This window comes from Rhinolophus ferrumequinum, chromosome 9 (assembly GCF_004115265.2).
Source record: "Rhinolophus ferrumequinum isolate MPI-CBG mRhiFer1 chromosome 9, mRhiFer1_v1.p, whole genome shotgun sequence".
NCBI lineage: Eukaryota > Metazoa > Chordata > Mammalia > Chiroptera > Rhinolophidae > Rhinolophus > Rhinolophus ferrumequinum.
In genome coordinates, this window is record NC_046292.1 from 47995329 (window position 1) to 48018794 (window position 23466).

The 23466-nt window shown below is 40.9% G+C and overlaps 1 protein-coding gene across 7 annotated transcripts in view; it reads left to right on the forward strand.

The window, feature by feature from the left end:
• The window catches only part of DNAJC6 (DnaJ heat shock protein family (Hsp40) member C6), a 126571-nt gene that overhangs the window by 31188 nt on the left and 71917 nt on the right, over positions 1 to 23466 (forward strand). Inside the window, exon 1 of one of the 7 annotated variants that reach the window (XM_033115133.1) lies at positions 5482 to 5848. The exons of 4 other annotated variants lie outside the window; for them this stretch is intronic. In XM_033115133.1, the coding sequence (XP_032971024.1) occupies positions 5656 to 5848 (193 nt within the window). In that variant the 5' untranslated portion in view covers positions 5482 to 5655. Of the gene's footprint in view, positions 1 to 5481; positions 5849 to 6003; positions 6027 to 23466 lie in introns of those variants that run through there. 2 more of the 7 variants (XM_033115132.1, XM_033115139.1) reach the window with 2 other exon arrangements.

The following is a 23466-nucleotide window of genomic DNA, read 5'->3' on the forward strand; positions in this document are numbered from 1 at the left end:
CTCTACGCCAGGTGGTTACAGCACAAGACTGCCTAGTGGGAAGCCACATTAATGGAAAATTTTGAGGTTTCGCTGAGCAGAACCTGCCACATGGATAGTAAAGCAAGGGTAGTTCCCATAAGGTGCCCAAACCATGATTCCCTTAGGTCAGATCCAAGGAATGACCCCAATGTTCTCCAGCTTTCACGTTGACCACTGGAATCTCCTCTTCAAACTGAGGCAGTGGCCAAAGCATGATCAGAAAGATGATGGGAGTTTGTATGCTAACTGATTGCTAGCTGTGTGAGCTTAGGCAAGTTACTTAACCTCTCCAAATGTGCCTCAAAATAAGGGTGATAACTTTGCAGTGTTGTTGGGAGGTAGAAGTTAAGGTAGTTAAGATACCTGGCAAATGGTAAGTTGGCAATGGCAGTTATTTTTAATACTTCTACAGTTTCGGGGAGGCACAGGTTTCAGGGTATTGAATTATCTTTAAAAAAATCTATTCTGCCTGGAAATTTTTCCCTGTCTTCTGGGAAACCCAGAACTCTAATAGGTACCAAGAACAGACAAATCTCGTACTTCAGGAATATTATGGGGATAGTTGAGAGATTTTCTTCTTTTAATATTACCAGCTCACTTGGTTTTTTCCAGCATCTTTGTCTCTCGTGTGCATTGCTCTATGTGGAGCCCTTGACAGCTGCCACTGTTTGTGCATGCATTCTATAGAAAAACCTTGATTAACTGGCACTTAGCTACTGGAGCACTTAAATGGTCATCGTTTTCCCCCTCTGGGCTTTATTTGGAGGAGAAACAGGAAAATGACAACTAAAGTTTTGAGAAGGATAGGAAAATCCTGTAATTCAACACCATCAATTTTATCTAAGAGAAAGAGAATGATTCTCAAGGCCACTCTGCTGATTAATGATAGAGTCAGGAGAGGATTCTCAGCCTCTTGCTCTTTCTTCTGCACTGTGACCTGCAGATGTGGCTTTTGGCATTTGTCTTGGTGTTGTTACTCCTCTGGCTTTGCCACTACACTACTGGTGTCAAAATCAAATGCCTGCAGGGTTGTAGTGGGAACGCGTGGGACAGGATAGGTATCATACATTGGGAAGTGACGGTGAACGGTGGCACTCAACGCTGGCGCCTGTGTGTACCTTCTGTAAAAGCATCTAAGCTAAAATTTAAAAAAAAGTACAGAACAAACAAAACACATCTGGGGGTCAGATATGGCCTGTTGGTCTCAGTTTGAGTGCCTTGTACCAATTATAGCCACAGGCCTGGTTCAGTAAGGAGATAGTCTGAATTATGTACCTGAGGCATGTTGCCAAAGAGTTTCAATACTATTCGTCAATATATATTAGCTAAGGCAGAAAATTGAAGAAGCGCATTTTAGAAACCTGATTATAGTATGTTTTGTAACAGAGCAGAAGCTCTCCCCTTATTCACTGTTTGGTTAGTTAGATTAGTCAGAATTCTTTGTTGTCCAATTATTCAAGTGAATTCAGGTTTCACAGTGTATAGGACATTCACAATTGGGAATACCAGGACCTCTCAGTACTGGAGGTTATGCCATATGTAGACATTCAAACATTTAATACTGGGACCCATAGTGAGAAATACATTTGTGTTATTGCTGAGCAGAAACACACACACACACACACACACACACACACACACACACCCACAAACTCAAAACAGTGTTTTAAGAAACAACATCTTAACTATGTGCCCAAAACTGATGTTTTCCGACCTATATCATTTTTATTAAAATAAGCTAAGTTTATTTTACAGTCCACTAGTGTACCACAACATGTAAGGTAAAACAAATCACTAGACAAGGTGATGCTAATATTTATTTAGTAGATATTAATATTTTCTCAATCTAATGAGTGTGAGGTACTCTTTTGGGTATCATGGGGGATGTACACATGAACAAAAAAACAGATTTTTATCTGAAAATTCAAGGCGGAACAATCACTTCACATTTTACATAATACTTTTTATATTATCATACAGCCATAATGATAACAAATCTCTTAAGTGGGCAGGGCAGATTTTAGCCTAATTTTACAGATAGGAAGTTACATTTTTGAAAAAAATGATTTATCCATAAAAAATAGTAGAATAATAATAGTGATAATAGATGGATAGCATTTGTTAAGCACTTACTATATTTAGGTACTGATTTAATTCTTACTACAGCCTTAATCTGATGGTACTCATATTATGCTGGTTTTACAGAGGAGAAAAGTGAGGCAGAGAGGTTAAGTAACTTGCCCAAGTTCATAGAGCTAAGAGTTTGAGGAACTAGGATTCAATCCTAGAAAATAATGGTTCCATAACCTGAATCTTAACCAATGTATGATAGTTCCTGGAAATCAAAAGGCACAGATCATAATCCCAGATGGGTTGTACATATACCCATCAACAGTGGTGTGACATTGCTGTGACAGGAGATCACTTTGGGGGTGGAGGAGATGGGGAGAAATAGAGCCTGGCTCCTGAACATTCCTCAGTGTAGATAATCTTTACTAAGTTAATAAAAGTGACTGAAGTCAGCAAGAGACAGGCAAAGGGAAAAATGCTCTCCCCAAGAAGAGACCATCTAATCGTTTGGCTCTGCCCCAGATGTGATGTGGTATTCTTGAGATAAATTATGGAGCAATCTTGATCTTGGAAAAACAGGAGAGTTTGGCTCTAAATGTTCACCTTGGATTTTATCAGGGCCACCTCCCTTCCTTAAGTGCAGGTTCTCATTCAGAATCATATAGATAAGTTTCCATTAGCATAGTCTTGGAAAAAATAATAGTTAGTCTTTGTCAAGCTCCTCTCATACGAAGAACTAGACCTGACAAGCACTGAGGATAGAAGACAGACCAATAATAGTAATAATAGAGAACAATTGTTAAGTACTTCTATATGTGTTAAATACTAATTAAAATCTTACTTCCAAGTATAGTGGTACTTTTATTATGCTTTATTTTATAGAGTAGAAGAGTGAGATCTTCATGGACAAGTGAATTTGATCTTCAGGACAGTAAAAAAAATCTTAGGGTTGAAATTGGTGTATATTTCCAGTTTAAGCACCAAACTAGTTTTTAGACTGTTATAAATTAGTCTAGCTGTTGTATTTTCCTACCCTAATATGTTCTTTATATCCTAACTTTGTAGGGTTATTAATAATTACTCTGATTGATTTTATTTATGTTAAATTAAGAGCAAAGATAAAAAATAAAATGGTCCCTATAGCCCATTCATGTTTTTCTTTAAATTTGCAAACTGGGAAGATAGATATCCAAAAATACAAAGGCGTATGTTTCATCTAAATTTCTTCCAGCAATATGTCTGCAACTTTGAAAACAGTTGAGCAAAAATAACTGAGAGTGCTGTTTTTGAAAATAATAATTTTCACTTTTTAAAAATGGTTTTCTCTAAATTCTCTTAATCCGGCGATAATAAATCCAGAATTTGACAAGGCATGTGATAGACATTATGTATTTACTCTAACTGTGGGTTAGTAATGAATTAAAAGGAAATGTGCAGAAAAGATTAAAATGTTATTGGAAAAGATTTACTAGACTGTGCGGAGTATTATTACTTCAGTCAAGTAAGTAAAACAGCTCAATCTGACAGATTTGGGAAATTGAAAGTATACAATTTTTGTTTAAAATTTTATTACAACTTTAACTGCCACCACTCAAGTTTTCTGATCTTGTAAATGAGCATTAACTGTGATTTGTGATTCAGGTCAGACCACACCATCACCAGATAATGCAATTAGGAAAGCAACTGGTCAGGCAATTTCGTCTTCCTAGAGGGTCTGGAGGGATCTAGAAGACAGCAGGCACTCTCTTGGCCTCTACTGATTCATCCTCTTCCTCCAAAAATTGGCGTTTGAGTGATCCTCGAACAGGAAAACGTCTCTCAATCCAATTAATTTATTTTACGTAGACCTGTGTAGAGCTTGAGCTTCCAGGAAACTCTTTGGGTCCCAAATGATTTGGACTGAAGTCTCTTACATGTGATAGTTTGATTTTGTGTCCTTAGGTGATCAAAATCATAACAGCAAGAGAAAGCCACGAAAGGGAAGAAGGCAAAGGTGTCTTAAGCAAATTTTACACACATGCACTTTTTTCTTGTTGTTTTGGTGATGAAACTCTGTCAGATGACTTGAAAAGCTTCTCACTTAGTCATCCCAAATCCTAGTAAAGAATCCTTTTTAACCAAGATTCTCACCTGGCTTTTACCTAAATTGATGAGAAGGAGGGGTACTTCTGCAGTCCTATTATGTCAGGTGAAAATGAACATTTAGTAATCACCCTTTGAGACTTAGAATTATATCTAGGTTTTATCTGTCTTGAAAATTTTTACAATGTTGGGATCCTCTTTAAGAATATGAAATCACGAATGTAAAATTATGTACACATCCTTGAAAGAGGCTTCTGCACAAAAGGAGTCCTGACCCTTAAGCTTCATTATCTTCGTGATAAATTCTCCTCTGATGAGTGACTGCTTTCTTTGCCCCAAAATTATGAAAGAAAAGGGGGGAGGAGCTAGAGAATGGAAAGAAAACCTTCCTGTTACTTGCTTCCCAACCATTCCCTCAAGCCAGCTGAGTTATTTGGTCCTTTCTCTAGGTCCCAACGTAAATGATGTCAGATCTGAAGTTGCACCTGATTCAACCTTGCTCTCCATCCATTTTCCCAATTTATTCCTTTAGCAAATAGTTACTAAACAGCCACATACTATATACTCACTAGGTCGAATGGACCCTAATTGCCTCCTAGTGTTTGAATAGCAAGCTCTTTGGTATCTCACTTAGGGACCATCATTATGGGAAATGTGCAAAACCCTGCTGTTTCTTTCTATCCTAGCATACAGATAGCCTGGCTTAAGTTAGGTTTTTTTTTTCTGTTCCATTGAGTTACAACTCAGTCCTCTAGGGCTGTAACGGTCGGGGTGGCTTTGACTTGCCGAATCGCCTAGTAAATATAGGCCAAGTTATACGAAATGGGAGTGTCTGGATCTTACCAAGAGACCCCCTTGTCCCCCAAGCTTACCAGTCAGAGACACCCAGCCCCCCTTCTTCTTTACCTCACACGCCAACACACCCTCCACCCGGGTTGTAGTAGTCGCCTCCTCCTCCCACCCCGCCCCCTTGTACGCCTTCAGCCCACCTCCCCGAGAATCTCCCTTCCCTTACTCCCTCTCTTTTCTTCCCTACCCGTGGGCCAGCTGCGATTGGAGCTGCCCTGCTGCACGGCGGGGCGACGCGGCGACACCTTATAGGATTGCTTCCGGGCACTCCCCAGCCAGAGCGTGGCTGGCCGGGAGCCTGGAGCTCGGCTGGGCTGGCAGCTCCGTGGCGGCAGCGCCCCCGCCCTCTGGCCCCCTCCCTCTCGCTGTCCCTCCCTCCCTCCCTCCCTCGCGCCCCAGCGCCGAGCCGCGCTCTGCCCAGGGCGGTGGCTTCGCCGCGCCCCGTAAAGCTCCTCTACGGTGGCCGCTCCCTCTTTCCCTCCTCTTAGCATCATGTCGGGCACTTGATTTCCCACCCTCCCTTTTTTCTTTTTTTTTTTTTTTTAAATTTCTCCTTTAGCCCTTTCCACCTTCCATCTCCCTATTCGGCTCCCAGGTGGATTTTTTTTTTTTCCCTTTTCTCTTGGCTTGCCCATGAGCCTCCTCGGGAGCTACCGGAAAAAGACCAGCAACGATGGTTATGAATCTTTGCAGCTGGTGGACAGTAACGGGGACTTTAGTGTGGGGAGCGGCGGGGGTGGCGTCAAGCAGAGAGTGAATGTCGGGGCGGCGGGGCGGAGTCCTGCCCGGCAGCCTCAGGACCGCGCCAGCACCATGGACAGCTCAGGTAGCGCCGCGGTTGGGGAGCGTCCGGCTGAACTCCGTGCGCGGGCGGACCTGCAGATACGGCCCAGTACCTAGCTCGAGGCGCCCACCCCAGCCCTAGCCAGGGAGAGGCTGGGAGAGAGGCGAAGGCATCTAATACCACCAGGGAGTCGCGTCTCTAATTTCTCTATACCAGGGAGGTAGGAAACGTTAGATCAGTCCGGAGGCCCAGCGACTGGAGCGAGCGCCTCTTAATCTTCTAAGGCTGCTGAATACACCACCTGGGGGCGGGGAGGGGAGGGGAAGTGGAGGAGGGGTGGACAGGCGAGGGGAGGAGGTGGCACCAGGCGAGACTAGGAAGTAGGGCGGGAAGAGGCAGCTGCTTTCACTACCCAGCTGGATGAGTGCGGAGAGGTGAAGGAGTTAGTGCGTTGATTGTTTTTGAAGCCTGTGGACGATATGGATTCCAGTTCTCATAATGCTGGTGTTATTTGCAATTGTGTAAAGCTCGGCCTCTTCTCAACCCTGCTAGGGTTAACGCTGTTTCTTGAGCAGTTTTTACCTGGGATCTAGAGTCCTTTTGCACAGTTTTTATGATTTGCACAATGAAAGTTACTCCGTCTTTTGTTGGCTTTGGTCTTGTTTATCCTTTCACATTGAATATATTAATATTTCATAAAGCTTTACGTGTAAGGAAAATGGAAATACCTCTACACTTTGTATCGGGGCTTGCAACCGTCTTATAAGGCATTTTAACAAGTTGGATTTCTTTCTTGAAAATGCTCTTTTACCGATTTCCATAGCAAAACAGTCATACACCTTGGACAAGGTGTATTATTATAACCGTTTGCTTACCTTGTCAAGGAACCAATATCTGAGGATTGTTTACATAAAGATAATTTATAATTGGAGTGGTTAGTGGTTTGTTCTACATTGATCATTTTAATACTGGACAACTGAAGACTCTGGAGGAAAGATTCATATTGGGTTGTTCGGAAGTAATGAAGCTAAACTGGATTTAATTCCTGCTTTGCAAACAAATACTTGCTTCTGTAAATTGTGTAATGGCTCTCCCTGGGCTACCATTTTCTATTTCCCTCATCCCATAAGTGGGGTGACATATTGCCCACAGATGTTCAAGTCTCCTGGCCTGAAAACGAATGTTATCCATAGAGCTCTTAGCGAAGTTAAGTAAGGTATTGGTGGGATGTTCTCACAGTACCATTTTAAATTACAACTAAAATGCGACTGATGGCTTCAGGGGTCTTGGTATTGATGTTGTACATTGCTATTTTATTTATGTTTTTCCAAATCTGTGGTATATCAAAGTTCAAACCATCTTTTGACTAGATGTGATCTCCTTTAAATCTTAAACAAAGATTCATGTACTCCAAATGATGACACTGGAATCCTTTCTGGAACATAGTAGGCATGTAAACAAATAAATGAACAGTTTCCAAATGAGTGTGGAGAAGCCCACTTCAGGGAAATGAAAGAAATATGAAAATTTTTGTATTTTCATCTTTCCTAGAGATTTTCTTTTTAAGAATTGGAATTTGTTTTTAAAGTATGTCATATTCTAAAATAAATTCAGCACGTATTTCCTGAGCTTGTGTGCTGAGCTCTGTGCTAAGTAAGCACTGTGGGGAACTGCCCTCTAGGGGGCAGTCACTTAATAGGGGCAGTAACTCAAACACAAGGCAGCCTGTGGTAAATCTGGAGTTTTGAGGATTCTTTTCCCCCCCACTACATCAGAGATTTTCCAATAGGTTTAGAGGAGAAGCATGAATTGCCTTGATAAACTGTTGTAATGGGAAATCATTTTTTATTAAGAATATTATCTCTAAATCGTTATTACTAGGAGTTGAATCTTCAACTCGATCAAACTAGAACTATATGAAATGGTTGCAGGGTCCCGTCCCTCACTCCCCACTTAGGGAAATGATATGGCTTTGTTGTGGCAGTACTGTGTATCCTATGACTATTTTGATGCTTATTTACAATTGAGAATGCAGTTTGGGAGGATGCTGTTTGTTTGGTTTGGGTGAGGGATTGGGCCCTGAGAATGGGTTTCTTTTAGTGGGTAGCAAGTTTCATTTATTAGTGCAACTATATCTGTCCTGTGTAATTATAGTTCTTCAAAGATCCTGAGAGAGCGGCTTTGTGTAGTGTAAACATATCCGTTTCTTTAAGATATTTAATTAAACTCATGCATCATTTCTAAAGCAGCAGTAATCTGCCCATTCATTCTGTTGATCATGCTGTGACATCCTGGTTAGGATAGGTGGTTCATGGGGCTTTTGTTCTAACAGAAATGTTTATGAATGGAGAAAATGTGTCGGGATACCTCTAGAGAATTGAAAGTTTAGTCTTAGCAATACCTTACACGTGCACAGCTATTTATAATAGAACAGTTGGACACTAATCTTATTTCCTTTCCCCAGAATTCTGTTAGGTAGGATAAGTCGCATGTGTCGCTGGCCAGGGATTTGGGATCAAACCTCTGCACTATTGTTACTAGTTGTAAAACCTAGAAAATGTTTAAGCCTGTTCCCCATTATAAAAGGAGAATCATAATAAAGCTTTATTTAGTGTGAGGCTTAAAACAACAGGAGAAGATATTTGTAATTTTTCTTCCCTTTGCTGTTGGTACCATTCCAATCCGATGAAGAAACATATTGTTAGAGATGGCAGGAGACTTGTTCAAGATAAAATAGCTACTTAGTGACATCAAGATTCAGTTTTGTAATTCTAAGGTCTAAATGTATCCCCATTGAACTAAACTGTCTTTATCTCTATAGGCATAATATCAACTGATTGTTGAAATGGAAACAATATTATCTACTTTGATTTTCCCCTCTGTTATTAGATGAAAGAGCGACAGATGTTCAGAGAAGTGTACTGATTTTTAAGTCAACAGACTTTCAAGTGGTAGATGCCAAAGCAGCTCCCTGGGTGGATGTGTCTTGCAGAGCTCTCTACCTGCTCTGGCTCACTTTCTCTTCATTTGAATTATTTGCTAGAAAAGAGTGTCATTCAAAGGTCATCTTCTCATATCCCAAATGGCACTGCAGCTATCCCAATTCATTAGCTCAGAAATCCTGTATTTCTCTTGTGTGCATTTCATCTTCCATGGAAAGTAGAATCCACAAAAGCAGCACTCCCAGTCTTGAGTCATGAAAGCGTTCCAACATTAGGCTTTACTTACCAAGTTCATAATGACAAGCCACAAAACAGCAGTCCAATTAAGAGTATAAGGATAATGAAGAATGCTAAAACACTTTGCTGTTTAGTATGAATCTGATTGGAAACAAAAATTATCTTTAACAAATACTATTCTGGGTAGTGTTTAAACCCAGCATCCACATTATGTAATCTTTATTTGGGTAACGTCATGCATCACTGACGTATTACCAGCGTATAGGTACTGATATTACTTCCTTAGGGATACCGGCTCACGTAAGGGTCTTGTTGGCAGGCAACAATGGTTGAAGGCAAAGTTGATTTATGTAACTGATTTAATGTGTGGCTAACCTTTGAATGTTTCTGGATAACCATTTAATGATGCACCTCTCAAATTTCAAGTGCTTGGTGACTGCCAGGTTTTATAGACTTAGAAGGGGAATCCTTTGGGCCAAGTCTCTGAAAGATGGCCACGTAGGCTGTGATCTACACCTTCTGTGATGGAGCTGTCCCCGCCTTCTGAGGCAGTGACTTTGGACTGTTCTCCTTGGCACAGAGGTCTTCCTTTTATTTAGACAAAAATCAGCCTTTCAGCTGTCTAGATACAAAATAAATCCATTTTTTTTTTTTTTTTTTTTTTTTACCACATGGCAACCCTTTGAAAATGAGACAAGAGGTCATGTTTCTCCTCTTAGTCCAATTCTCTCCTCTTCTAGGCTAATCAAGCCTAGGTTCTTCAGCTTTCTTTTTTTTTCTTCACATAAATTGGTTTCCACATAATTATCCTAAGCCTTCAGAATAATTTGTTTCTTTAACTTTATGTAACGAGGTTTGTAAATCAATTTTTACTGTAAGAGTTTTCCATGCTCTTGATTAAAAAAGAATTAAAGATTACAGAAAGGAATAAAATGAAAAATATAAAAACATACCCTCTTCCCTCCCTGATTCTTTAGGCCCTTGCCTCAGAGATACCGTATTTTGCCATGTATAACGCACACCCACGTGTTTGGCCCAAACTTTCAGGGAAAAAAAATCTTTTGTTTTACTTTTTTAATTCAAATTTTTATTTGTGTACATTTATATACTTGTTTTTTGTATTATAAAGGAATTTTAGCATTTGTTTTTTAACATAGTATGGTACAAGAAATTTTATGTAGCAAATAATTGCAAAACACAAGAATAGATACAAGGTACAAGAAATTTTATGGACTGGTAACAAATTTACCATATTTACCCATCAGAGAAGGCCAAGAGCTCTTTGTTTTTGCAAGTTCATCCTAAGTTCAGCAAAACTGATTATCATGTTCCAGGGTATTATTTTGCATATAGATATCGTTATTGATTTCTAGAGTTACACTTTTAACTCATAAGCATAAATAAAAGAATTAAAAACATTTATATAGATACGGAATTAGGACTACCCATCTACAATGCACATCCTTATTTTTCCCTCACAGATTTGGGCCAAAAAGTGCCCATTTAATAACATGGCAAAATATGGTAACCCCTATTGAAAGTGAAAGTGTATTATGTAAATACATATGCACCATATTTTCCCCAAAATAAGACATAGCCAGACAATCAGCTCTAATGCGTCTTTTGAAGCAAAAATTAACATAAGACCCAGTCTTATATTATATTATATTACATTACATTAGTGATAGTTCCTTTCCTCTTGTGGTTGAATAAACCAGGCACAGAGAGGTTAAGCAATTTGCCTCAGATTACACAGGCTCTACTCATTCTTTATTGAGTAAAATGCCATAGAAAGTGCCCATAAGATTGCAAGTGAAGAATTTAGTGAACGTTTCTATTTGTTTCTTTCCCTTAGGTAAGGAGAAATAGGAGTGTCCAGAGGTAACTGAAATGAGTGCAGTTGTTTTTCATTTTGAATCTCGTGCCAATAAGACATATTTCTCTGGAGTTAAACATAGCATAAAGAACTTAAAAATACTGGAACTGAGGAAGATAGAGGAAAATCGGTATTGAATAAGACTGATTAAATTCTGATATGACACTGAGAGTACAATATAATAATGCAGCTTTATAAATTTATAGAACAATATCTTCAGTAAAAATGAGTCTTCACTGCTCTCAGGGTAAAGTCCAGAGTATTCTTAACTGGACATCAGAAGCCCATCCTGGTACCTCTGCCAGCGAGCCCAACAGAATTTCTTGTCCTTTCTTCACTGGTAGGGCCCCCCTCCCTTCACTCTATCTCTAAGCTTTTGGAAATACTGTTCCCTCGGCTTAGGGCAGCTTCTCTCATAGCCATCTAGATGTCCACTTTTCTAAGTTATCTCCTATTCATCAAGACTTGGTTTCATTATCCTTAAATCCTATAGGCTGCATATGAGATGGCTGTTCTCCACGCCCCTGCAGCAGCCTGTACGTCCCTGTCATAGCTGTCATCACATTCAGTTGTGATAATGTTGCCTGGCCTGTGTCTCCCTCTAGACTGGAAGTAAAGTTCAGACAGCTGTGTCTTATTCACCTTTGTATTCTTGTCACTCTTTGGCATTTATTTAAATACTCATTGAATAAATGAAAGCATGAACAGATTTTGAATTTTTAAAAAGGGCATTTATAATGAAATACGTCCATCCAAATCTAAAAATAATCATACAGCTAGATTTTAACAGAAATGAGGCCAGACTTGAAAGAAATGAAACTATTGCCCAAAAGCTAGGCCAGTTCAATAACGAGCATGTTTTGTATGCAAGGACAATAGAGGGGAGAGAGAGAGGATTTAATCCATGGCCCCAGACCTCCAAGAGTTTTCTAATGTGGAAATGTAAAGAAATAATTACCTCGCCAAAAGACTGCTCTCTTGAACAAAAAATGCAATCTATTGTATGATTTATCATCCAGGTAACTGTTTTGAGCAGAAGAAACCAAACCAAAACAGAAAACAAACCATTAAATGTATACATTTTTTTTTTTAACGGACTAACAATAGATGACTTTTGTCTGTAGATTTCTTCATCATTATCACAAGATTTGACTCTTAGCGATTTTCAGGTTTAATATAAAAAGTTTTGTATCACCTTTGGCTTTCTGCAGTTATATGTGAGTTTTATGGTGACTTACTGCTTTTTATAACCTGCACTCACCATTTTGAACTCTTTCTGGAAAGAATCTATAATTTTGAGGTGAATTGAAGAATCCTGGAGTTTATATTGGGCTTATATTTCCTTGTTTGCGAAACTTGTAACTCAGGAATAAACTAAATTACAGTTACTGTATGTTGAACAACGTCTCCTGAAATTTACTTGGAAGCTTTTGACAGGACAGCTTAGTGTCTGAGGAAAAAGTCCTTCATGGTCCAAAGAATTAGAAAATTTCATGACATGTGCCAAGAGATCTGGCAGTTTCTACTACCTTTAATTGCTTTACCTGACATGTCACAGGCCATAGTCTAGATTTAAAAAATGTTTTTATTTCAACAATGCATCAAAGTATAATTTTAAAAGATACTAGGGATAGAAGTTAAAATTCAACCGTGCGTCGTGTTAATGCAGATAAGCCCACCAAGGAAGCAATCAGATGACCCAGTGCCTTCTGTGCAGTGTTGGGTTTGCATGTGCAGAAAGTAATGACTCTTGGTGTATTGCACAGTAGCACCCTTTCGGTGTCTGGTGAGTTCGTTTGGCACATGTTCTAAGCCACTTCCTGATGTTAGAAATGTTATGCTGTGAAAGAAGTGCACATTAGAATTGGTTATATTTGGCAAACGCCAGATTAGAATTGGTTATATTTGGCAAACGCCAGGGTGGATAAGTGGGATAATAATAGACATGTAAAGTGGTATGGGGGTGCAGAAGAAGGAGCCATGATTTCACCCGGAAGGACTAGGGACGGCCACAGTGGAAAGTGATGTTTGAGCCAGAAGTCAGTAGGTGGAGAAGGAAAGGAAAATTGTTTTGGGCTGGGGGCTGAGGCACCGTGGCGTTATCGTGCATGATGTGTTGACAGAACTGCATTTAGGCCTAGAAGCTGAAGCTCACATGGGTGGGAAGTGCTGTAGTGGATGGCGCTGGGCAGAGAGGTTGAACCCAGATCAGGGCGAGCCTGCTGAGGAGGTTAGACTGTATTCTGTAGGCAAGGGGAGGGTGCTGAAGATTTGGGGGTAGGGGGAGGTGAGGCAGGGCTGACTTATGCAACAGGCATAGTGCCTAGGGACCCCAATAATTTTAAGACCCACCAAAATGTTTTAAAATTTCTTTTAAAAAAACAGAATTTAAAAAATGAGCATAACAGTTAGGGATTCATTCACCTTTATACAAATGCAACCAAAAAATACAATTTTTTTTTTTTTTTAAAGGGGGAATGGGCACTCCAAGGCAGGAGAAGAGGGAGTATTTCCAGTCTTGGCTAAAAGTGGGAAATGCGACCAACTGTTTTCTATGCTGCAAATGTACCATGAACACACTTGTGGAAGGGCCAGATATACTGTTAGCTTGGCACACGGTTTCACTAAGCTTTCAGCGTTTTGGTAGGCTGCCCTTTATTAGGCTGTGCAGCTCTTCAGGGGAGTGCTGTGGAAAGGGTGGGAGGCAGGAGCAGGGCCTGTGCTTGCCTGCGGGAGGAGAAAGGTAATCAGTGGAAATGCTAGAACTGAAGCTCTACGGTGCTGGTCTGAGTCCAGGCCCGAGGCGGGAGGCCAGGATGGTATAAGGTAGCCAGCCTGCCCTTACGCCCATGCTCGCTGCGTGAGGCTCTGTGTCCCTGCCTGATGATGGAGGCACAGGAAGAAAGCTCAGCCACTGGAGAAATTTGGAAGATGATTACTGATGCAAGAATTCTCCGTCTCTATGGAAACAGACAAGTGCCTGAAAAATACCCTGACCCCAGGACTGCCTCGTACCAGCATTTGGCCACTTGAGCATTGAAACAAAAATCTTAGCAGGGTAACAATCCTTATTTCTCCCTGCCCCTTATTCTTTTTTCGCTTTCTCCTCCTTCTATGGTCTCCTTCCCTCTTTTCTGTCTTCCTCCTCTTTCTCCTTCCCCTTCATCTTCAACTTCCTTGTCCTTCCTTCCCTTCCTTTGTCTGTGCTACCCCTTTTGCCCTTTCCTGTGTGGGTCCTGTGTGCCCTCCTCCCCTGCCAGTGAGTCACCCTGTTGGGGAGATTTGGAGCTCCATGCCGTAGGAAGGTACGTGGATGACTGTAGTTTTGGGGTTATGTGGGGGCGTGCGTAGAACTTAGATCCCAGCTTACTGCATGGGGTCCAGTAGATGTGAACACAGGTGTCACTTTCCAATTTGGGTCACCGTATCTAACCTACCTAAAATTTCACTTAGTGTTTCTATTAGCCAAGTGTTCCACACTGTGACTCGATGGTGAGGGGTTTCACAAGCCTCCGTCCCAGAGGCAGCTGTGTTTCATTCAGGGGAAGGAAAGAATTTTACTTACTAACTCACAACTAGGGAGTGCAAGATAATAGCTCGCCATTGCCCCCTTCCTGTCTCCCTTGCCTCACCCCTGCAGGAAAGCAGATCTTTCTCTTCTCCTCCCCTCATGCTGAAGCCTCGATAAATTGCTCTCTTTTCAACATGGCCAAGTCCAATTTTTGGATACTGTTGAACAGTGGGGGTATTAAGAAATCATGAGTCAGAAACCCCAGATACCAGCTCTGGCTTTGTCATTTACCCATTGTGACCTTGGGCCAGTAATTCAAATGAGAAAAATCGTACTGACCCTGCCTGTTTCACCAGCTAGGTGAAATGTGAGAATGTAGATGGAAGCTCTTTGCCGTGAATAACTCTGTTCTCTCATTTCACAAATGCCTCTTCACCACCTACTATGTGCTGGCACTGTTCTAGGTACAGGGATGCAGTGGAGGATGAGACAGATGAGACCTCAGCACTTACGAGCTTATATTATACTGTGTTTCCCTGAAAAGAAGACCTCACCGGAAAATAAGCCCTAGCATGACTTTTCAGGATGACATCCCCTGAACATAAGCCCTCATGTGTCTTTTGGAGCACAAATTAATATAAGACCCGGTCTTATTTTCGGGAGACACGGTAGTGCAGAAGACATGCCATAAATCAGTAAACAAAGATAAAGGATTCTATGGCATGCTAAATGCTACGAGGGGCTAGAGTGAGGAGAGAATAATTCAGGGTCCTGGGGGGAGGAAGGAGGCCCATTTTATAGACTATGATCAGAAAGCTTTTTCTGAGGAGGTAACATTTGAGCTGACACCTGAAGAAACAGAAGCAGACAGAAAACGTTAAAAAAAAAAAAAAGCTGGGTGTAGAGCAAGCACTTCCAGTACTAGCTCCAATAAGTGAAAAGACCTGGAAGAGGGAGAAAGCTTTCCTGAAAGGAGTAGAGAACTGGTGTACTCGGCACTTAGGGAGCCAGGAGGGAATGACAACAAAGGAAGTCTGAGTTGTGTTTTTAAGAGACCGTGTTGGCTGTTTGCGTTGAGAAAGAACTTGAGGTGGCTTTACAGGTTGTAGGCAGGATTGTAGGCAGGATTTATATAGCACAGGTGAGGTTAGCAACTGTACTCCTCAGCATTAATGTCAGCCTGCCCCCCCCGCCCCCCCAAAGTTCAAGCGAACTAACATTTTCACAGGTGCTTTTTAATATCCTATGATATTTATTACTTACAATTATCCAGTCAAATAGGTGGCATCAACAAAACGTTTTAGACAGCAGAAGCTCTGTTAAGTTCAGTGAGCTGATAACACAGCTCAGGCTGCAGCATGGCCCAGGTCTTCTGACATGTTGGAGAGGGACAGAGATTGCAAAGGAGGAGAGCTGAGATCTTGGGCTCCCTGTGGCTAAGATGTATCGATCACTTTAGGAGGAGACGAGCTGGAGGGACAGAACAGGAAAAATTGGGTTTTAACTGCTAGGGTAATTAGCTTAGGTTGCCTCGAAAAGTATAGCAGGATTCCACCTTAATTATTGGTCTGAAAGTCCAGCCATTAATTCCCGTCACAGGGTAGGAGCTGGCTCTGTCTCTTAGTGTGCCAGGAAAGAACTGTCTCCATTATGCCTCTTACTGGCACACAGAGCCTGGGAGCCTTTCACACACTATCTTGTTTTGTGAGCATTTGCAGTCGTAACAGAAGACAGTTGTATTTCGTATGTTGCTTTGTTTTCAAGCCATTGCATAAGAGCTGGCCTTCTTGTATCTTAAAAACCCAAAACAAAACCAAACCAAACAAAACCAAACCCTGTTTTTGCTTATAGCTGTGATACATATTCATGAAAATAAAAAGCACACCAAAAAAGAACAAAATTCAGAGAGTGGTATAAAAATGAAAATAAACATCCACTTCCTTTCTCTGCAGCTTTTATCCTACTCTCTACATATAATTAATATTATTGGTTTCTTGTATATACTTAACAGAATTTTCTGTGGATGTGCAAGCTTATACACCACCACATAGACCAAGCAGATTCATGTACACCACATAATGCTGTCCACGCATTCATATGTAATGTGTAACTGTATGTCCGGGAATCCTTCTTTGCGTGCTGTTCCATAACTTGGTTTTTACTTAACACTGTGTCTTAGGTAACTGTCTACATTCGTACCCAGAGATGGACCTCTTTTTCTCTAATGACTGCTTTGCATTTCACTGTCCCAGTTCCTCCACTGATAAGTAGTAAATATCTTTGAACATGTATTTGTGTAAATTGTATATGTGGTACACCCGTGGGATAAATTCTTAGACGTGGAGTTGCTAGGAGAATGAGCATATGCACTGCACATTAGGATAGATCTTGCCGGATTGCTGTTCTAGAACCTGTAACAACTTAAGTTTCTACTGTCAGTGTATGAGACTGCTTGTTTTCCCACATACTTGCCAAAGCTGAGTGTTACCCAACTTCTTTATTTTTGGCAGTCTCACATGTGAGAAATAGTGATCATGGTTTGTTTAAAATTGGCATTAAATGTTGATACTTCTATGAATTATTTTTGTTGTTGGAAATGGGTTCTAATTATTTTTTTAGTTACATAGGCAATTACATATTTAGGACAATTTAGAAAATGCAGAAAAACACAAAGGACAATAAAAGTAACTGATAACCTTGTTTTCCATGGATGACCATTGTTAACATTTTAGAATATATCCTTTTGTCTCTTATCTATACGTAAAGTATGAATGAAAAAGATTTCCTGTTATCTTCTTGGCTCTCCATTGATTGTGGCTACGATTATTCTTGTGGAATAAAGCACTGGAGTTGGGGCTAGTGATTGTTCTAGATTCGAGTTTTGGCATCACTGACTAGCACTAACCTTGGGTAAGTCACTAGCCCTCTGAGCCCCACTGTAAAACAGGTAATGCCTAGCTCATCATATTGTTAGGACAATGAAATGGGATAAGGTATAGAAAAATGCCTGGTGCAGTCCCTGCCCTATAGTATATGCTTGATACGTGTTGGCTGTATCAAGAGGTTTAAGCTGAGTGAGGATATTTTATTAAGTCGGGAATATTTTATTATCCTAGGGTTTCTTCCAAGTAGATCATCTTACTCTCTTCGTTTTACAAGGTTCTGAGCATTTCCTTCGTTATGTTCGTTCTGGGATTGTTTATAAGCTGTAAGGCAATTTGTAGTCAGAAGGAGTCTTCATAGCTGTGTAGGATATTTATCACCAGAACTCTCAGTTGAGGCCGTCAGCAGGCTTGATACATACTCAGGACAGGCCAGTTTAGGGAGAATTTTGAGGGCAGAGGATGAAACATAGGAATTTTCCAAGGATGAAAGGAAACTATGTTCTAAGAATGATTAGCCTTTAATGTGTTTTTCTGTATCTTTATTTATTTTTCCCAGTGTTTCTGCAAAAGCTAGTTCATGAAAAGCAGTGGTTCTCAGTGATGGACTGTTTTATGCGGCCCCCCAACCCCCACATTTGGTAATGTCTGGAGACATTTTAGATGGTGCGGTAGTTACTGGCATCTAGTCGATAGAGGCCAGAGTGCTTTTAAACACCCTACAATGCACAAGACAGGTCCACACAATAAAGAATTATCTGGCCCAGAATGTCAACAGTGAGAAGGTTGGGAAGCCCTGATATAAAAGGAGTGACTATATCGATTATGAGTTGAAGGCAGCAAACGTGGTAAAGTATGGGTCCATGGCCTATGGAACTGGTGGTACTGACCAGAGCTACAAATTGAATGGTACCTAAGAGGAATTTCTTTCTGGTTGAAAGAAGGTGCTTTGCTCTTCAGGGATGAAATGGTTCTTGTTTGGCTAAAATTACTACCTGGAGACAGCCAAAGTCCTAGAAAGTTCAAGTTCACGTCTCAGTTTCCATGGAGTCCAAGATAGACCGGCTTTGTTTATGCACACATTTATTCATTCAGCAAGCACTGTAAGTGACTACTTGCCCAAGTACTGTGCTGTGAGATTAAAAACAAAAAAACAAACAAACAAAAAAGCCATTGTATTCACCCTAGAGGAGCCAGATGTTAGAAGACGGAGGAACACTGTGTTAGAAGACAGTGTTATTGTGGTTAAGAGCTCAGATCTGGATCTGTGTTTGTTGGCCTCAAATCCCGCCTCTACATTACAATTGTGTAATTAATGTACAGTGGTACTTCGGTTTTCGAACGTAATCCACGAGCTCTGAAACAGCTAGGCTTCAGGATCTTGCACTCAGCGGAAACCGTGTGACATATTTGACTTCTGAGTCGTGTTCGAAAACTGAAGCATTTACTTCCGGTTTACGATGTTCATAAACCAAAATGTTCGTCAACAGAGATGTTCAAAAACCGAGGTACTGCTGTATATGATTTGGGTCCTCGTTTTAGGATGAGGTAAAGAATATCTATTTTACTTGATTGTTGTGATGATTAAAATGTTGACAAACATAGAGTGTTTCGAACAGTGTCTAGCTTAATAAAATTTTAGTTGCTTTTGTTATTTTTATTTCACTCCTGTTACTGGAATCTTGGAGCTTTATGGATTATCTAATTTGGGGTTTTCAAATTTGATTAGTACTAGATTTCTCAATAAAAGCCTTACCCAGACTGACAATATATGAAATGCATGAAAACAGAACAACTCCGGTTAAAGTAAGGGTGGGAGGCTGGACACTGCTTTCTTGGACCACTCCCCTCTCTATCCCCAAAAGTGGTTTCTCGTGCATAACTGCAGACCCTGGGGCTGGGTAGGAGCCAGGTTGGCAACCTCCAATCTCATCCAGTCCATTCATTTTAAGGGTAAGGACCCTGAGGCCTGGAGAGAGGAAGTGATTTACAGGGAGGGTAAGGCAAGTACATGAATAACTGACGTGCGTGCGTCAGACCCAGAAACGATGCCGTGCGCGGGGATTCACAGAAGGCAGAGACAGACCCTTCCTTGGTTAGGTTGTATTTAGGGCTGGTCGGGAAGGATGAGTAACATTTGAGCATTTCAGATAAAGTTGGAAAAAAATATTTTCAGAGGAAGAAATACAATGATCAAGGGAAGGAGGAAAAAGCATTGGAGACTTTACCCGTGTCTTCATAAATTATCTTTGGTTGCACATAGTAAAAGCCTATTTCAAAATACCTTAACTGAAAACCGAAGGAGAGGAGTTGTTATAAAGTCACAGGGTGCCTTCTGGGTCCCAGGGTCGGAGAGGTGAACCTGGTCTCCTTTGGGCCTGGAACTTGAGAGCTGAAAGCCTCCCGACAGCCCGCCTCTCTCTAGTGCTGCATCATGGTTCTTGTTTTGTTGTCTTCTGCGCGTTTGCTTCATCCTTTATTCTCTCTCTGTACAGCTTTCTTGTCGTCTCTGTGCATATGGCTTCCCCGAGGTTCCCAAGTTCAAATGTCACTCATTCCAGCAATCTGTCTTCACTGATCCTCTGTCTCTGAATCCCAAACTCTAAATTACAGGAAGAGAGAATTCAATGGGCTTGAGAGTTGTTGCTCGTGTCTCTCTCATCCAGGAGCTCTAGCCAGCGTGGGGGACGGGAGGACGGGTTGGCACAGCCCTCCTGAAACTTGAGAAAGGAACAGACTGACCCTCGCGTTGCTCATTTACCATCAGTGGAGACTTGTACCTCTCACAAAGTATGAGGCACATAATATGGGTGACAAGTAGGTTAGTGGGCTGATGACGGCTTCCCTGAAGAGGGACACTGTGCTGGCAGGGACAGGTAGCCAGTGCTGGCTCTGAAGTGTAGGCAAGATGTCCACAGGGAAGAAGGGGACGAGGGAGGACATTCTAAACAGCAGCTGACTAGAAAGGTGGGAGAACACTGAATGTTGTAGTATCACTGAGCGATTGAGTATCTGTGCACCAGCAACTTCAGTCGTCCACTCACATAACAAATATTTATTGAGGACGTATGAGGAGGAGGGTATGTTTATGGATGGAGAAACCAAATTAAAATAGTTAAATTACTGCCCCAGTCTCCGAGGGAATAGGAACATGAACCATATCTAGACTGTTTCAGTCTTAAAAAAATATTTTTCTCTATAGTTTCATTTTCGCTTTCTCTGCTTGATTTTACAAGAAAATGAGTCAGGGCAAGGTTGGTGGCTCGTGTGTGTGTGTGTGTGTGTGTGTGTGTGTGTGTGTGTTTCAGTAGCTGTTGAAATTGTGCCTTGTCCTTACTTCCGAAAGTGACAAATAGGCACACAGTTTCCATAACTATAAAATGATTTATGTATGGGTGTATGTTTGTTTTGGTCAGATCCTTTCTAGCTCTAACATTTTAGTATTCAGGAACTTGTTCTCTTTCATCTCTGTAATGTCAGCAACCAGTTAGATTCAAAATAGAATTACTTATAATAGGAAAAAATTCAGCACTGCCTAAAATGTTCCAGGATCGGAGATTGGTTGAGATAATTATGATATGCCTATATGATATTACTAAATAGCCATCACAAGGTATTTATTCAATGAATTTTTAATGTAATGGAAAGATGTTTGAAATACAAACTTTTGGAACAAGAAACAAACTATATGCTGACTTAAACTATACAAATACCCACATATTTATATATTCACACAGGAAGTCATTGTAAGGATCTATACTAGTCTAAAAATGAAGGAACTACATCAAAATATTATAAAAGGATATTTGGATAATAGGGTACCAATAATTTTAACATTTTATTTTTATGTGTTTTGCTACAGTTTCAACAATGAATTTACATTTCATAACTGCAGTTTTATTATATAACTATATTCTTCTTCTGTAGCTGCTTTAATAACTGCAGTTTTTATTGAAATAATTAGACTCACAAGCAGTTGTGAGAAACAATACAGAGAGACCCTTGTAAACTTTGCTTATTTCTCCCAGTGGTAATAGTTTTCAGAACTCCAGTGTAATATCACATTCAAGATACTGACATTGATATATTCCACCTCATACTCCCCTGGTGTTTTTTGTGCTCGTGTGTGTGTGTGTGTGTGTGTGTGTGTGTGTGTGTGTGTAAGTTCTATGTGGGTTCGTGAGTCCACCACCAGTCAAGATACTGCACACTTCCACCACCACAGGAGCCCTCGTGATGCCTCTTTTATAAAACCACATCCACACCCACCATTGTTCTTTCAAAAACATAGTTAGCTCAGGTATGCAGGGCATTTGCCCATTTTGCTTTTTCATCTGAAGCCGTAATTGTAGAACCTTAGAGTTGGAAAGAACTCTAAGTCTTACTGGTCACACATAATGTGGGAATTTCAGAAGGGAAATGAGAGAGGTTTTATGATTCTCTGCCCTCCTTCAAACAGCATCACCTTGAGCTCTCTCTCCCTACCCTTCACCCCAAGTACCTTTGCCTCAGTAATGCAGGTCTTGAGTTAGCTTTCTCATACCTGACCCTCTAAAGCTGGATCAGCTGCTGCTTCTCTGTGCCTTGAAAATACTCTGTATTTTCCTCATTGTGTACTTTTCTCATCTTATAATTGCTCATAGAAAATCAATAAATATTGGATGGTTAGATGAATGTGGATAACAGTCCTTTTCCAATTTCTGAGGAGCCTTCCACGGCCAGCTCTCCTTCTTCTGCTCTTTGAGTAGCACGTCAACTGTGTTTATGTGGCCAGCCTACTTTAGTTTGGCTGTGTCCCTTACTTGCGTAGTCCACAGATTCCAGCTTCTACCGGCTGAAGCTTCCACCAGGATGATTGCCTTTTCTGAGCTCCTCACATTTCTCTTTTCCTCCCCCACTTCTAAAGCGACTACGACATTGGTGACGACTATCATGAGCCACTTGCAGCCTACCACTGTGCTGTGTGCTTGACACGCGTGATCTATTTTAACACAACATATTTCAAGTTAGCTTTTACTATACTCATTTATAAAATGGGGAGACAGAGAGTCAAAAAATGGTGGATAGCAAGTAGCCAAAGAAGTGGCAACTAGATTGAAATCCAGGACTGTCTCATGTAAAGCCCCCTTTCCTGACCAGTCTGAAAGAAGGAGCTGCGTCTGTTTTGACTCCATGATCCTCCCAAATTTCAGCACTTCCTCAAGGACCCTCTTTAGCCCCTGATTGAACTCTTTCAGTCAGGTAACTCTGGACTTTGGAAGGCAGCCATTCGATTGCCAGACCAGAAACATCACTAGGAAGTTGGCCACGTTCAGTGGACTTCTTCCCTTCTCTTCCTCAGTACTATATCTAGGTGGGTTGTAGCCCTGTTCTGTCTTGCAGCATAAATTCCTCTGAATCTATAGCTCCCTCATGTGATAGCTAGAAGGGATTTCAATGATTTTCTGGTCTTATCTATTACAGATGAGGAAACTAGAGTGCCAACAGAGGAGCCTGTTCAACTTACTACCCTTGAGTTACTTGAAACCTAATCCTATTGCTTTGGCTTACCTTTCTCCTTCTAGCTCTTACAGTCTTTCTTCATGAGATGGGTTTTTTTGACCTTTCATTGCCCTGGTTATTCTCGTATGGACACCCTCCAGCTGGCCACTGTCCCTCTTGTTTTTGGAACTGATCTCAATATCCCAAATGTAGGTTGATTGCCTGAGTCCTAGAGCGGATGTTTAATAAAGTAATTATGAAAACCTATTGTGTGCCAGGGTCTACCACACTCTGCCTTTCTTTTTCCTTTCTCCAAATGTTGTCTACAAATATTTATAAGATTATAGTTTTGGCTGCATGTAACAAAGGCCATCAAAACTATGGCTTAAACAGATGAAAGCTTATTTCTTGCTCACATAAAAGTCTGATTTGCAATGGCAGCTCTACTCTGAAATAACTAGGGTCCTAGGCTCCTTTTACCTTGTTGCTTTATGCTCCTTAGGGTGTTACTCTCTTTCTCATTACCTAAGATGGCCAACCAAACACGTTTGTTTTCCACCATACCTCTTTACAAGAAACACCCTGGAAGTTGCACTCTCATTTCCATTCCCATCCCATTGGTTGGAACTTAATCACGTGGTCATGCCTCACTGAAGGGGGAGCCTGGGAAATGTAGTCTTTTATTTTGGGAGGTCACATGACCATAATAAAATATTTTTAAGGAAGAAGAA